Consider the following 17,851-nt stretch of genomic DNA (forward strand, 5'->3'; position numbering starts at 1 on the left):
CGTTCTTTAACTTCCTTTCATTTTTAATTAAATTATTTTTTGTTATGATTTATAATTTTAATATTAACATTAATTATTATATCATTTTGATTAAACTTTTTATATAAAAAAATCTATTTTAAAACAAATTTTCTTTAATTTAGAGCCTAGAATGTGCCCTCATAAGATGCCCTTTGAAGAGAAGAAATTGAAGGGAGCCAGTATCTTTTTCGTCAATGGGACACAACAAAATCATTTCATTTGAAAAGACTTGGCTAAAAGGAAAGAAGAAAAAACGGAAATGCGTATGTATTGGGAGTTTTTGAAAAGTTGCTATTTTAATATATTATTTTAATTTTTGATTGTTATAGTAAATTAAAAAAAAAATTGGAAAGATGGTTGCATTTTTTTATAATTGAATATGAGGTTTATGAGAGAAAAATAAAATAATTATGAATTTGATATAATATTTTATTTTATTAATTATTTTAACTTATTTTATCTTTTTATAAATTTTATCCTAAAAAAAAAACCTAAAATCTCACTCCCCATGCAGGGCCATTCACCCGGCCCAGATGAGTTCATGAAACACTGTTTTTAAAATAGGTGTAATTTTAAGGACAGTTTTTTATTTTTCTTTTTCCAAAGTTTAATTCTGATCTTTAATTGTTGTTGTTAGATAGACTTATGCCTCATTTGAGAATATAGTTTTTTAGTAATTTTTTAAATTTTTTAATTAAAATATGATATAAAAAAAATTAGTATGTTTGAGACGATTTTTTAATTTTTTATGAAAAGATATACAAAAAGTAGAGAGAAAAAGAAATCTTTGTCTTTTTAATTTTTTTAGTGACTTTTTTACTTTTAGACTAAAAAGTAATGTTGTCAAACGAGGCCTTTAGTTTTTAACTATTTTAAAAAGTTAAAATTTTTGTGTTTGGAAATATGATTAGATTTTTTTGTAGTTGAATATGATATTAATGAGAGAAAAAATGAAATGATTATGGATTTAATGTGATATTTTGTCTTATTAATTATTTTAACATATTTTATCTTTTTATAAATTTTACCCTAAAAAAACCTAAAAATCCACTTCCCAAACAGGACCTTATCTTATATGACATGGTTTTATTAATTTTGTTTGCTGTGCTTGAAAAGAAAGAAAAGAAAAAGGAAATTATTTCTATTTAAGCTTCTTTTTTTTCTTTTTTTTGGCCGCCGCGCGGGGGGGGGGGGGGGAGTTAATTACACCCCGTGTAATTGTAATTTTTCAAAAACAATTACATCTAGGTGAAAATTTTATAATTATAATTATTAATATTTATAAATTATAAATTTATCATTTATTTATAATTATTTTTTAAAATGCCACTAATATGATATTTCCCTTTTTTTTCCCTAGCTGGCTTGGCTGGGATTTCTAATTCCAACTTTTGACTTTTGAATGGAAATTTTGTTTTTTTGTATGAAAATTTTGCAGTAAAACACTGTGTTGGAGCCATTTGAAATAATTCAAACCGAAACAAAGATTGAAGTAACTTCAGGGAAATTCTGTTGGATTGTTAGATAAAAACTCACAAGACAAGCAAATACGTATACGCAACATTATTGATTACTGGAAATAAGTAAAATAATAAGAAATAATTCTAAATTATATATTCCAAAGAAATGATGATCTATTAAGGCCTTGTTTGTCATAATCTAAAAAAGTAAAAAAGTCACTATCCTATTTAAATCACATTATCTTATTTAAGTCACATCACCTCTCTATCACATCACTTCAAACCCAACCTATATTCAGCCTATATTTCATAAAAAATTAAAAAGTACACGTATTTAGATCATCCTAAATAACCCCTAAGTATCGGAACATTTCAGCTAGACATATTGGAGCAATTTGACTTTTTACTAAGTTCTTCTAAAAAAGTCATAAAAAAAGTCAACTTTTTGTCAAAAAAGTCACCAAAACAATCTAAAAATCAAAATGTCAACTTTTTATCAACTTCTCAAAACACCCCATTATTTACAAAATAAAGAACTATAGTAGAATAAATATGAAAATCGTGTCAATGATTAGTTCAAGTGAGGGTGACAATTAAACCTAAAAATAATATGTATCCAACGGGATTGTTGGTCACTGCACATATATATACAGAAAGAAAGAGAGAGAGATGACTTGTTCATAACTAATATGTGGTACTAGTTATGAACAAAATGATATTAGTTATGAACAAAATAGTTAACTTTCCAAACGTGGCCTTTATATAATGGTACAGACGGTTTGTTCTCTCGTCTGCAACAAATTGAAAGCACGTGTTTGAGCTACAATAGGAGATCACACATTCCTGTTCTTCTGCTCTAAGCTTTTATAATTTGCACCACAAAATTCGATTTACAAGCCTCAAATGTCCATTAATTGTCATAAAATGGTTTAATAAAAGGGGAATAGAGAAGGAGAAGTTGCATAGTACAATAGTAGTAAGACTGGAATTGACATCACACCCCATAAAAGAGTGTCTTTTCCTCCAAACCAATTCCTTATGATGTGTTTGGTAAAGGGATTTGGAGAGGGATTTAGAAAGAAAAAGGGAAAAGGTGTGTAAAACTAAGTGAAAAATATAGACATATTTTATTCACATTTCACTTACCTTTTCTATTTCCCTTTCCAAATCCCTCCCCAAACCAAACACAACATTAGTCTTTAATTGTTTTTTTTTTCTTCCTCAAGTAGTGCAAACACATAGCTAATGGTAAAGTTAAATCTATTCAAATGACTGAATTTAGAAAAATATTTTTTTAAATTTATACGCATAAGTTGAAGAACATAAAATAAGAAATACGTAATACTGTAATTATGATCAGCACTTGGGAGACCCATGCAGAGTCCTTGTGAAAGAAAATAAATAAATAAATAAATAAAAGTACTTAAAGAGCTTTTACAGGGCCACTAAGGCCTAGTTTGGGAAGACTAAATAAGTGTACTTTTTAACTTTTTATGAAATATGAGTTGGGTTTGGGTTGGGTTTGAAGTGATGTGTTAGAGAGGTGATGTGACTTAAATAAGATGATGTGACTTAAATAGGATAGTGACTTTTCGACTTTTTGTCTTTTTTCAATCATGCCAAACTTGGCCTAAATAAAATAATTAACCCATTAGGGAAAGTCTATGGTACATTTTTTACCATAGACTTTTCCTAATGGCTTAATTATTTTAATTAATGGCCCTTGTAAAAGCTTTTTAAGTACTTTTATTTATTTATTAAATAAAAAATTAATGGCTAGGATTAAGTTACATCATTAAAAAATGACCTGCTAAACAGGTTACTTTTTATAGTTATGAGCTAAAATCATATTTCTTCATAACTATAATCAAACTGATCATAACTTAGTTATAACCACATCTCATAACCAATACCATTTTGTTCATAACTAATAGCACATATTTCATAACCACATCTCATAACCAACACCATTTTGTTCATAACTAATATCACATATTTCATAATCATAATGGCATATCTCAAAACCAACACCACTTTGATCATAACAAATATCACATATCTCATAACCATTGATCACATATCTTATCTCATAATTACTACCCACATAAATCATAACCACATCTCATAACTAGTCCCTTTGAGTCATAACCAATATCACATATCTCATAACCACTATTTTCATATCTCGTAACCAACACTTTTTTGTCATAACCAACATCACATATCTCATAACCACTAATCACATATCTTATAATTAACACCTTTTTGCTCATAACCACACCACTTTGATCATAACCAACATCACATATCTCATAACTACTAATCACATATCTAATAACCAATATCACACATCTCATAACAACTAATCACATAACCAATACCTCATAACTCATAACCATTAATACATATAGCATAACCACACCCTTTGACACCACTTTGCTCATAACCATTACCCACATATCTCATAACCACTAAGACATATAGCATAACCAAACACTCTTTGACATTACTTTGCTCATAACAATTACCCACATATCTCATAACCACTAACACATATAGTATAGCCAAACACCCTTTGACACCACTTTGCTCATAACCATTACCCACATATCTCATAACCACTAACACATGTAGCATAACCAAACGCCCTTTCACACCACTTTGCTCATAACCATTACCCACATATCTCATAACCACTAACACATATAGCATAACCAAACACCCTTTGACACCACTTTGCTCATAACCATTACTTACATATGTCATAACCACTAACATATATAGCATAACCAAACACCCTTTGACACCACTTTGCTCATAACCATTACCCACATATCTCATAACCACTAACACATATAACATAACCAAACACCCTTTGACACCACTTTACTCATAACCATTACTCACATATGTCATGACCACTAACACATCACTACAAGAAAAACTGGGCTTAAGAGACGAAACTTTTTGCGACGGCACAACTTGCCATCACAAAAAATGTGACTTTTTGAGACAGTACAACTTGCCGTCGCAAAAAAATTGACTTTTTGAGATGGCACAGCTTGCCGTCGCAAAAATGTGACTTTTTGAAATCGCACAACTTGCCGTCGCAAAAAAAAAGTGACTTTTTGAGACGACACAACTTGTCGTCGTAAAAAAAAAAAAAAGAGTATTTGCAACTGTAGAGATTTCTATCGCAAAAAAATAGAGTTTTTGCCACGATACAAGCTGCAGTCGGGGGAAAAAAAAAAAAAGACTTTAATAGGTACCATTGCAAAAAATAAATAATATATATATATATATATATATTGTGGCTTTGAGACGGCTTCATATATATATATAGTCACAAAATGGTTTAAATAAATGCAATGAAATTTTTTCTATCACATAAAAAAAAAATTAAAAAACAACGTCGTCTTACTCTTTTGAACATTTCTCTTTTCACCAATTTTTTCATCTTCCTATCTCTCTGTCTCTGTCGCTCTTCTCTTTCTCTCTCTTACTCATCATTCTTCTCTGTTTGTCTGTCTGTCTCTCCCTTCCTCTATGTGTCTCTGTCTCTCTTCTCTCTCTCTCTCTCACTCATCACTCTTCTCTGTCTGTCCATCTCTCTCTTTCTCTCTGTGTCTCTGTCTCTCTTCTCTTTCTCTCTCTCTCACTCATCACTCTTCTCTATCTGTCTGTCTCTCTCTTTTTCTCTGTGTCTCTCGTCCATCTCTCTTTTCTCTATCTCTTTCATCTATCTTCTCTCTGTGTCTCTCTCTCTCTCTTTGTCTATATATTTTCACCAATTTTTTCATCTTCTTCTCTTTTTTTTTTCTCTCTCATTCATCACTCTTATTTCTCTGTCTGTCTATTTGTCTCTCTCTCTCTATCTGTGTCTCTCATTCATCTATCTCTTCTCTCATCTCTTTTCTCTTTTTGTCTCTTTCACTCATCTCTCTTCTCTCTATCTCTCTCACCCATCTTTCTTCTCTTTATCTCTCTTACCTCACTCTCGCTCATCTCTCTTCTCTCTATCTCTCTCTCTGTCTCTCTCGTTCATCTCTCTTCTCTTTCTGTCTCTTTTTCTGTCTTTCACTCTCTTTCTCTTTCTTTTTTTCTCTTTCTATCTCTCTCTCTCTCTCTCTCTCTCCCCCACTGTGTTCGCGTTGCTCACTCTCTCCCTTCCGTTTTCTCTATTTACTGAGCTCCTCTCGATTTATCGATCCACTACAAGAAAATGCACTTTTAGCGACCACTTTGTCTCTCTCTCGCTCACCACTTTCTCTCTCTCTCTCTCTCTCTCTCTCTCCTCTATCTGTCTCTCACTCATCTCTCTCTCTCTCTCACCACCTATCTTCTCTACCACCTTCACCACTACTGCAAATGCCATTTTACTACCACCACTACTACTACGGTCGCCATTTCACCTCTACGACTACCATCACTACTACCATCGCCACTTCCACTACCACTACTACCACTATTGCCACTACTACTACTACCATTACCTCTCTTTCACCCCTGTCACTCCATCTACTCTACCACTACCACAACTTCACCACTAATCTCCTTCGCCATCACCACCACCACCACCACCATCATCTCTTATCCATCACCTTCACCACTACTGCCGCTTCCTTTTCTCTACCACAAAATATTACCTCTCTTCTCTCTCTCACTCATCACTCTTCTCTGTCTGTCAGTCTTTGTCTCTGTCTCTGTCTCTTTCTTTTTTTCTTTCTCTCTTTATCTCTCGCTCATCTCTCTTCTCTCTATCTCTCTCATCTCTCTCTCTCTCGTTCATCTTTCTTCTCTCTTCGTCTCTCTCTTTTTTTTTATGTCTTTCTCTCGATCATCTCTTTTCGCTCTCTTTCTCTCTCTCTTTGTCTATCTCTCGCTCATCTCTCATTTCTCTCTATTTTTTTATGTCTCTCTTTCTATTTCTTTCTCTCTCTGACTCCATGTCTTTCTCTCTCTCTCTTTATATCTCTTTCTCTCTTTGTCTCTCTCTCACTTATCACTCTTCCCTCTCTCTTTCTCTCTGTGTCTGTTGTCTGTCTCTCACTCTTCCCTTTCTCTCTATGTGTCTGTCTGTCTGTTTGTCTCTCTCCCCCATTGTGTTCACCTTGCTCACTCTCTCCCTCATCTCTTCTCTATTTACCAAGCTCTCCACTACAAGAAAATGCACTTTTAGCGACCACTTTGTCTCTCTCTCGCTCATCACTTTGTCTCTGTCTGTCTCTCTCTCTCTCTATCTCTCTTCTCTATCTGTCTCTCACTCATCTCTCTCTCACCACCCATCTTCTCTGACACATTCACCACTACTACAAATGCCATTCCGTTACTACCACTTTTGTCACTCCATCTCTACAACTATCATTACTACTACCATCGTACCAATCCACTACCACTACTACTACTACCATTATCTCTCCTCCACCACCGCTATTTTATCTCCTCTACCACTACCACAACTTCACCACTTATCTCTTTTACCATCACTACCACCACCACTATCACCTCTTATCCACCACTTTCACCACTACTGCCACTTCCTATCCTCTACCACAAAAAATTAGTTCTTGATTTTTAGTATAAAAAAAAAAATGGGTCGCAAAAAAATATTTTTCATTGACCACAAAAAATTAACTTTATTTTAATGGAAAATATTATCCCTACTTCTACCAAATAAAAAAAATTATTTTAAAAAAATAATTTTTTTTGACAAAAGCATCCTCCATTGCGAAAAAAGAAAAAGTCATTTTATTATTTAAAATATTCATTTGCAATGAAAATCAAAAAAAAAAAAAAAAATTTCCATTCCCACCCCCATCCCCATCCCCATCCCCATCCCCCCTTTCTTTCCATTCCCACTCGGGTTCCCCCCACCCCAAACCCAAACCCAAAATCCCCAATCTCAAAAATCCCTAATCTCTTCCCCCCCCTTTTTCCATTCCTGCTCGGGTTTCCCCCCCACCCCAAACCTAAACCCAAAATCCCCAATCTCAAAATCCCTAATCTCTTCTTACGTCTCTCTCTCTCTCTCTCTCTCTCTCTCTCTCTCTCTCTCTCTCTCTCTCCGTCTCAATTTGTTTCAGATGCTGATTCGGATGATTCACGGTCGAGAAGAAAGAGGAAGAGCAGGAGTTTTAGGCGTAGTAGGAAATCGGAATCAATCGGTGATAGTGAATCGGATGAGTTGAGTGACCAATGCCATTGCCTAGGGCTGAAGGACATATTAGCTATGGAGGGGCACTCAGGCCTGGTGAAGGTGATGCCATTGCTCAGTACGTTCAACAAGGAAAGCATATCCCACGGAGAGGTTGGTGAAGGACATATTCACTGCTTTCCTTTCATTGATTATTTCTTTTGAATATAGTGTCAGGAGGAAGAAGCTCAATGATAGACTTTTTGCACTCAGGGCTGTGGTCCCCAAAATTAGCAAGGTCTTTTATGTCTCTCTCTCTATTTTTCTCTCTCATACATTTTCAATTATAAAATTAAAAAAAAAATTTGATCAAGTGTTATGAAAATTTGAAAACTAAAACAAGAGATGTTATGAAAATCATAGAATCTATTAAAATGTAAATCAAATTAGAAAAATTGATGTTAGTCAATTTAATTTTGATGAAGTGTTGTGGTGATGTTGAATTAGATGGACAAGGCATCCATAATCAAAGATGCAATTGACTACATCCAAGAATTGCATGAGCAAGAGAGGAGGATCCAAGCTAATTTAATACAGCTTGAATATGGAAAATTGAAGAAAAATGCAGTTTTTGACTTGGATCAAGAGATTCCAACCTTGTCAAGACTCAAGAAAAAGAGAATTGATCATAGTTATGATTCAAGGAGATCGACCACTTCTTCCATTGAAGATCTTGGATTAAGATTTGATTAATAATTGTTTAGTTTCTGTATAATTTTGTTTTAGTTAGTTAATTTGTTCATAATTTATACTATTTTAAAAAAATGAATAGAGGGATAAATTGGACATGTACATATGTATCAGTGATGTGATGTGTAGTTGAAATTCAATATTAAAAATCTTAAAAGTGATTTTTTGTACCTGGCCATTAAATCTTAGTTACACAACACATCACTTATTCTAAAATTACTTTAATAAAAAAAAAAAAATTCACTCTAAAGGATCCATACTAAAATTTTATATCAGAACTTATCCAAAAAATTTAGAAATGGGATTGTCTCCAACCAATTAGAGCATCTAGTCTGGCCTACTGTCATCCCATTTTAGATACAATTTGACAATCCGATATCTAATCAAATTAATTTTTAGTATAAATGATATGTTCGAAAGGTTTTATAAAATAAATAATTTGAATTATTAAAATGAACCTTAAATGGGTCCATATTATGCCAGACTAGACGGCCTAATTAGCTTGGACAACAGGAGACAAACCAATCACAAAAAGTTAAGGCTTAGAATCACAGAAGTTTGTGTGAATGAGATTTATTTGGAGACAAACCAATCACAAAAAGTTAACTCTTTGTATCGCCTTGATGCTTTTTAATAAAGTTTGATTATTTATCCAAAAAAAAAAACATTATATTTAACTCTTTGCTTCCAAACAAAAATTCTTCTAATGATACTGATTTTAATCCGTGCAGATCAAGGATAAAACTGGTGAGCAAATAGGTGAAACTGAAGGTATGATGTGTGATTAAAAAGAAGTTTTTCTTAATGTTAGATGGCATTTATGAAAATTTGCTTCTGATCTATTACTGCTGCATGCTATTTCAATGGTGATTTTTATTTTGATGGGAAAACATGACAACCATCTGAATAGTATAATAGCTGACTTGGAATTGTCATGAAGAAAAAATTATCTGAATTGATAGTGTTTTCCTGTTTCAAGCTAATAAATTACCATAACTACATTTAATCCCAAACAATTGCCCGATTTTGAGTAGTAGTCCCCCCATTCACAAATATAAATAAAAATCTTATGAACAAGGTAAGTTGTTCTAACTTATTGAACTTAACTTACAGGGAAGTGTAGTGTTAAGAGCTATATCATTTCAAAAAATGTGGTATGGACATATCATTTCATGATCCTTTTGGCTATTATGGAGTTTCAGTGTTTCATTTGTCTTTGGAATTTTAGAATGATGCAATGAAGAACCTAGTGACTAAGTTACACTCTGCTAAAGCTAAGCTTGATTTGGTGACACAAACAAAATGCAAATTTGTTTTGGAGAATAGAAAGGTTCATATATTAAATTCTAATTTCTATAGCTTGAGTGGATGTACATAGATACTAAGGGTAGAGTGTTTTTTTATTTTATTTTTTTATGTCATTGTTATTACTGTTTATATTTTTACTAGCCTTTAAGTGTTTTGAATTGCCTAAAGAGTTAATGTTGTTGTTCAGAGAGAACTTCACAAACCGGAGTCTGATCGTTCTTGCATACATTTGGAGTTCGATGTATTTTTTCCTTTTATTTTTTGGTTGTGTTTGTTGTTTGATTTTGGTTTGGAAATAATGATGCAATGTTTGCCTAAATTTAGTCAATATGTTGAAATAGCTTGATAGATTTTATCCATATTATTGCTATTTTTCAGCTTTATTACAAGTCCATTTGAGTGTAACTTATTTAACTACTAAACTGGGTGTATCAATTTGAGTGTAAAGTCCATGTTTTTCTGTGGTAGAATCATAGGGGGAATTGTAGTATCAAAAATCAAGTGCATAGTAATTTTTCAAAATTGTATATAATTTTGTTTATGATGACATGATAAATATATGAATATTTGCACAAATTTGCGTGATTTATCATGAAGATGACTTCCAAAATGTTGGAAACTAGACTAATAAGTTCAAAGAGTGACAAAGATACAAAGTACCCACCTTTCCCATCAAAGAATAACAAATAGCCCCAAAATATGGAAACTCATCAACTAGTGGTTTGAAAATTAATCTGAAAACTTCCGTGAATCCAATATTTTGACCTAGATGAAAATATATACGAAAAAATATTAAAGTGGCATCTTATGGTAAAATTCCAATAACCGAACATTCTTTACTTTATATCATGTTATCAAATTTTTTAGTCACCTATTATTCTTCAGAGAGAGTGAAAGAGAACACATTGATTATCTATAAAATAAGTATTAGAAGTACTATATACATAAATAAAAAGTGAAAATAAAATAAATTTCAGAGTAGTTTTGTAATAGCTTTGCTACTAGGAAAAAGTTTTATTGATATGAGCTTCAATAAAGGTCCTCCACTCTAAAGAGGCTCACAGGAACAAACAATTTCAGCAGGAGGTACGAGACTTGTGGACAATAATAGACTAGAAATCATTCCTTCGGATATGTTATAGAGTAGTACATTTGTCACCCTTCAACTTTTATTCGAATTTCACCTTAGTATCTCCTCACATTTTAATTGCAACAATTAAGTCTTTAGATTTCAACCCAAGCTTCAATTTAGTCCTCCTGTCACCCCACCATTTAAAATTTTAGTGAAAGTTAATGGGTGAAAAGCGTAATTTTTTTTTAATTTTTCCTTTAGTCCTTAAAACATGTTTGCATGGCGTTACATGAGCACTTTTTGTCCATCTTTTTACTGATGATGAGTGACCGAAGGACTACATGAAACAATAAGGGTTGAAGTCTAGGACTTAATTGTTACAATTAAAAGGTGAGGGACAAAAGTGAAATTCAAATAAAAGTTAAGAGGGTAAAAGGTGTAATTTACCCTATGTTATATATAAACACTATGCTGAATGTGTTCAAGGACTTTCTGCTTTGTGATTTTAAATTATCAAATACATTTGGATATCCTGGGAGGCCAACTTTATCTCTCACCAATTCTACTTGGTCTCAAGTCCCTCCAATTCACCTATCAAGTCCCTCCAATTATAAAGAAATGGCCTTTGATAGGGCCGCGTGGAAAAGAAGGATTCATGTAGCCGACCCATTTGATAGGACTTAAGGCTTTGTTTGGTATTGATATGTATTTCTTCTTTATCCAAACTTTTTTTTTTTTCTTTTTCTTTTGATTATGACAATTGATCTGTTTCATTTCCAGGATATCATGGAAGAGCCTTGTGTTGCTGCTGATGGGTACACTTACAATCGCAAAGCTATACAGGAGAATGATAAATCCCCAATGACAAATTTGCCATTGCCAACTAGGAATCTAATTCCAAATTATACACTTCTTTCTGCTATTAGTGAGTGGAAATCTAGAAAACAATAACATCGTTTTGTTTGTAACTTCTTTTTTTTTTTTTTTTGGTGGGGTGGGGGTAGAATTTCTTAGAAAAATTATTCCTTTTATTTAGTTGGATTTTGTTCCAAATATGAAGGTTTTAAATTATTAGAAATATGTATATAATAATTTGAAATGATAGGATTGTGATGGAACAATATGTACAGGTTGCTGATGAACAATAAGAATGTTCCGTGTGTTGCAAGTAGAGAGAGTGATAGCTATAAGGTGCTTGAATGAGAATACTTGGTGCTTACATGATGCCTGTTGTCAATACATGGGTTGGTAGATGATCATCATGATGATAGCTGCTTCTATTCTTTTTTTTTTTTCTTTTCTTTTCTTTTTTTTTCCCTTTTTTTGTTGAATTAGAAAGGAAATTACGTTGAAGTAAAAAAAAAAAAAAAAGGTTCATACAAGGAATTATTTTACGCTAAGAAGGGAACCTAATCTCTCAGATAATAAAAGAAGATACAAACTTGACAATAAAATTAGCTTCTCTACGGGCAAATATGCCCCGGAAATTACTGTTAGTTGTAGGCACTTGTTCAAACAAAATTTGGTTTGTTTAGTTATTGGCTTTCCGCTTGCAAAGATGTGTAGTGTTTTCCATGAATTAGATTCAATAATTAACCATTGGGTGTTAGCTTGAATAGTCCAAATTTCAGCTGTATTGTTACTTGTACCAATGGGATATTCGAAAGCTTAAATGCAGTGACCAGTATTATCTCTGAAGATGCCACCAATGCTTGCTCGACTAGGGTTACCTTGACAAGCACCATCCGTGTTGAGTTTGTTAACCGAGAGTGTGTACTTTAAAAGTGTTCATCAGAATAGAGAGTGCAAACTTAGCAGCATATGATATCTTGTGAAGGTGTAAAGGTTGATTTTCAAGAAGCATTTTATTCCTAGTTGTCCACATTTGCCAAGAGTAAGAATAGTTTAAGTGAGCATGATTGGTAAGGTTTAGATTTAGCCGAAATGATAGTGCCATTAGGGAAATAATTGGATTTAAACATCAAAGCCCATAAAGATTCAGAATGTCTCAATAAGTGCCATCCCAACTTCATCATGTAGGGCTGGTTAAGCATCACTAGGTTTTAATGCCTAATCCTCCATAATTAATAGGGCGACAAACAGTGGACCAAGCTGATGTACTTCGTCGATAATATCCCAAAATGTTGATTTAGAAACTAGTGACCAGTTTCTAGCAATTGATAAATTGAATACATGCATCTACCTAGTTGAAGACAGCAATCTAATTCTGCAGAATATGATACAGTTATTTACAGTCAATCTCATGAACCACTGCCAGAGAGAGAGAGAGATTATGCACAATTTATATATTAATTGAAAACTTAAATCAAGTATAGTTATGCACAATTTATATATTAATTGCAAACTTCAGTCAATGAATCGAATGTACAAATATTTGTTTGACTAGAAGGGATTAGAAAAGCTTAATAGGAACCTGTCCAATTAGGGAATATAATACATGGGATTTGGGAGCATGAACGAGCGGATGGAAACTGATGAACCCAAAAGATCGCCCCATTGGTCTCCAGAGTTGCCCAAAATCCGGTATCCCTCTTCCACCATCTCATTCCTCTTCTCCGACTTGTATATTGTCACTAGCTTCCCATGGTCCTCAGTTGCTCTGCACGGTTTAAGACACTTGAAATTTAGTAAAAATATGCAACAAAGGGGACCATCTCTAATTTAATATTAAAAACAAAAATCATATTTAAATTGGAGGTTTAATTCCCCATCAAAGAAGGCCCATAAAATTTTATTTATTTATTTATTTATTTATTTTGTTGATAAATCAGAAGGCTCATCATGTTCACCCTTCCATCATTGAAAATTAATCTGTGGCCCAAAAAACACATTAGACAAGATCATAAGGAAATTGAATTCATCCTATGAGAGGGACAAGTTAGTCATTCTTTAAAAAAATTGGCAAAAGTTGCCTTTTAGCATTGAGTAAAATTGAAATAACTTTGTTTATAAAACTAATGCTATTAAAGCAGATGAATATATTCTATAGACCATCACATCAGTGTAACATTTGAGGTACAAATTTCATAATATGAGTAGTGACAATTAACTAGCTCCTAATATCAAATCTTCTAGGAAAAAATTATTACTGTTAGATCACACAAGGTAGGGCTGTAAAGGAATTGGCTATGGGCTAGCTTTAGTTGAGCCGAATTCAATTGAAGAAGAAACAAATCAGATTGGAATTTAATTTACATCATTAATTTGGCCGTTAATTCAACAATTGCTGCCACATTCATGAGTGTAGATTTGGTTTGCAATATATTTTCAACAGGACTTGACAGAATTATCAAGTCACAAGAACCAAAGAACGAAAACAAGGATGTTTGTGTGTAAAAAAAAAAAAAAAAAAAAAAAATCAAGTATGCATTTTCCCATTTGTACAGTGCATGCATGCACAAGCAGCGATAGATGCATAACTAGATTGAGGTTTTATTCACTGAATTAAAAAAATATCCAATTTGATTCTTTTGTCAATGGACATATTACATCACATATGCCACTGGAAGGAAATATTTCCTGGTGTATAATCGTGCAATTATTTATAAGCATTTTAAATAGTAGTAGTTGCACACATGAAAAAAAAAAAAAAAAAGAAGAAGAAGAAGAAGAAGAAGAAGAAGATAGCAAACCATATTTACCGGAAACCTTTTCTTATGATGGAATTTTGTATTTTGTAAACCCTATATATGAGAAAATTCTAATAAAACCTAAGGAACCATTTTCATGTTTATTTCCCAAACTTCTATGTTCCAAACTTACTATTGATTTCTAGGAGTAGACATTAATACCACACATCAGAAAGGAAAAGCCCTAAAGCCTATGACTAGTCAAACATCATCATTCCTCATGTGTCAATAAGGCTCTGCATAAATGAGAGGCCAGCTCTAAAATTCAATTATGATCTCATTAAAAGCAGTCTATAAAATATGGGCTCTAACCTAAAATAATGACATATAGAAAAAGAAATTACTAGATCATTGTTTTGTATACAATCGTTTCAATATGATTCAAAGACCCACAATCAGAAAGGCATTGTTAACTAGAACTTCATACCCTAATGTAGTGATGAGGAAAAATTGGAAAGTTTGATTTTGAATCTAAGATTTGAAAATTGGAACACTTCCAATCTAGGTCTAGAAAGTATAGGAACATCGTCTCTGTGATATATTCTTATAAATGTGACATGAAATTTGGGATGCTTTGCAAATTTTCTAAGTTTCTGAGCTATGTAACAATTTTTCATTTTTGTAATCCCCCTGATGTATACTAAAATCCTAGCCAACAAAGACTGATAACAACTTTGTTCATTTGAATAATTCTACAAGAAGATAAATTCAACTTTGAAAATCAAAGAAGATGTACAACATCTTAAACAATAAAAATAGAGTTTGCAGTAAAAAATTTAGATATTAATATCTGTAAAATAGAATTGACTAGATCAATAAAATTGCAATAAAACAGAAGTCATTCAAGACAATACTTCTATAATATGTGAGTTTGTTCATTCAAACTAAGATTTCATGAATGTAATGCTGATATTAAACATATGTTGCTTAACAAGAAAAGGTTGTACCAAGTGCACACGTTTTTCTTAATAAAACAAAAAATACATTGTTTTTTTTTTTTTTCTGGAGAACCCAAAATGTTAGCCACTAGCAATAGTTGATAGTTGATAGTTGAAAGATGCGCAAAGCTAATAAGAAAATTATAATGAGAAAATTATAATGATCTATCAAGCAAAATAAAAGGCATTACATCAAACAAGTTTATCCTGTTAAATCATAAACATAACAAACCCTATCAGCAATCTATGACAAAGAACAGTTTGAAAACTAACCTCAATATGAGCTTGTCCCAATCCTGAAAGCCCGAATTGTTCAAATTTGCAATAGTAGCACCTCTTTGCTATTCACTGCGCCCGATAAGCAAGAAAACCTTGAATCCCAACTTCAGAACCTCTTCATAAAGCTTTAGACTGGACTCTATTGGAGGTGCCATAGCCTTGTCAACCCACTTATCAAACTCCACACCATCAAAAACCTCTAACCTACAAAATTCCACCAAGAACCCATCTCAGAATTCAATCAATTTCTCATAACTACCCATCTCCCATGCTCAAATGGATTTCCTTCAGACCCAATAAGGCCAAAGGGTTAATTTTACGTTTTATCCCTTAAACTATCACCAATTTTTCTAATTTATCCCTAAATTATTAATTTATCTATTTAGTCTTTAAAGTTTATAATTTCAGTTCATATGAGACGATTGGAAAAAATCAGTAGCAATTGACACCTAATTTGATGGGTAAAAAAATCATTTCATAATTTGAACAAATTAAAGCATACCATTGAACATTGATTTATGTTGTCCGGATTGTAAATGTCAAAGCATCCGACTCAAAACCAGTTGACAAGGGCTTCTCAAGTATATCAACCAAGCTTGGTTGGGTTATAGAGACATTGGACAGGTCTAACAGTAATATTCTCCTTTTGCCTATCAAATTAGGCTTCAACGGTTACTGAGTTGTACAAACGTTTTCAATCAAATCACATAAACTGAAATAATAAATTTTAGGTACTAAATAAATAAAAGTGATAATTGAGGGATTAAAAAAAAATATTGTAGTTTAGGGGATAAAGGCAAAATCAACCGGCCAAATAAAGAATTAAATTTGAAAATTAGAAATTGCATTTAGTCCATTCTTTATCAACATTTAAGCAGTGTTTGGATGGAGGGAAAAGAAAAGTGCAGAAAAAAGTGAATCGAAACACAACCCAAAAGCATAGCTAATGCAATTAAATCGAAAATTTAAGAAAATCTGAAGAACATTACCCAAAACCATGATCAGCATAGTAAGGAAGATTCGAAAGCAGAGTCTCATCGATATCAAATACCCAAACATCCTTCGCATCTTCACCCAATTCAACGCTCTTCGCATACTCTAGAGCCTCTTTCAATCTAATATAGAAGCATAGAAATCAAGTAATGACATCTCCATAGAAGACAAAGAAACAGCAAAGTGAAAGCAATTAAAGGAATGTGATATGACAGAACCAATGTTAATTTTGAATGAGAACAAATATCAGATATTCATTCTTTACAGTTACGGTTTTGAAATCAAAGCCCCAATGGCACAACTATCTTGGGTGGCTATGGATATTAATTTTGACTGATAAAAAAAATTAATAACAGATATTCAATGGTTAGGGTTTTGAAATCAAAGCACCAATGGCACATTTAGATGAAGCTTAGAGTTAGCAACAAACCTGAACGACGGAAAAGAGTTCTCGAAAAAATTCGATTCGACTGGAAGGGAAGGGAAAAGACGATGACTAGGTCTTTGGTCACAAACCCATGGTGGAAACGTCCAGAGAGTGAGAGCTTGCGAAGAAGATGTCGACGTGGCTGAAGCCCGGATCGCCGACGAGGCTGGTGGTCCTTGGAAGCTTCAGCTATGGCGGAAGAGAAGAGGGAGGAGAAGAGCCAACAAGAGTGCCAAACACAACTGATTCAATTTTGTTTCCCCTTCTAACCGGTTACACCGGTTGCCTATTTGAGAGTTAAATTATTTAAGCAATTTAGTTATGACTTGATTATGAGGTAATACGGTATAAATAAATAACTAAATATAATTAAGTTATAAGTTAATATGATAGTGATTATGACTAATATGATATTGGTTATGACATAAAATCATATAAGTTCATAACTAAATGTATGGTACATCTAAATGTACCATAGCATCACCCGTACTTGTCATTTAACGTATGTAAAATTTGTGTAGGAGACAAATTTGGACTAGAATGTTAGAAGATGTGGAAGGGATGGATGAGCACAAAATACAAATATATATATATATATTTTTTGCACGCAATAATCCAATCGATCAATCATTTGTGCCCGATGTCATCCACATATACATTATAATACTATAAAAAAAAAAAAAAAAAAAAAAAAAAAAAAAAAAAACTAATGAAATGGATTTTAAGATTGGGCTCAACCAAAACAATAATAATAAATAAAGGCTATCAGAATTCATAATTAAGGGATCTTGTCTAGCCGAAGGTAACTCTCCAAAAAAAA

The 17,851-nt window shown here is 32.7% G+C and overlaps 1 protein-coding gene and 1 pseudogene across 2 annotated transcripts; one reads left to right on the forward strand and one right to left on the reverse strand.

The window, feature by feature from the left end:
• Positions 1-7,676: 7,676 nt before the first annotated feature.
• LOC145822276 (transcription factor bHLH35-like) lies at positions 7,677-8,367 on the forward strand. Its single transcript, XM_082918899.1, has 3 exons — positions 7,677-7,753; positions 7,846-7,912; positions 8,122-8,367. The coding sequence occupies exons 1-3, from the start codon at positions 7,677-7,679 to the stop codon at positions 8,365-8,367; spliced, it is 390 nt and encodes a 129-aa protein (XP_082775025.1).
• A 4,717-nt stretch (positions 8,368-13,084) lies between these two features.
• On the reverse strand, positions 13,085-17,512 carry LOC114296552 (acid phosphatase 1-like; annotated as a pseudogene). The gene is made up of 5 exons (XR_014363375.1): positions 17,505-17,512; positions 17,035-17,214; positions 16,601-16,726; positions 15,606-15,815; positions 13,085-13,364 (listed from the first exon to the last, which is right to left on the reverse strand). The product of XR_014363375.1 is annotated as an acid phosphatase 1-like (transcript).
• Positions 17,513-17,851: the final 339 nt, after the last annotated feature.

Source organism: Camellia sinensis, chromosome 3, assembly GCF_055761805.1.
Source record: "Camellia sinensis isolate YWXY chromosome 3, ASM5576180v1, whole genome shotgun sequence".
NCBI classification, from domain to species: Eukaryota; Viridiplantae; Streptophyta; class Magnoliopsida; order Ericales; family Theaceae; genus Camellia; species Camellia sinensis.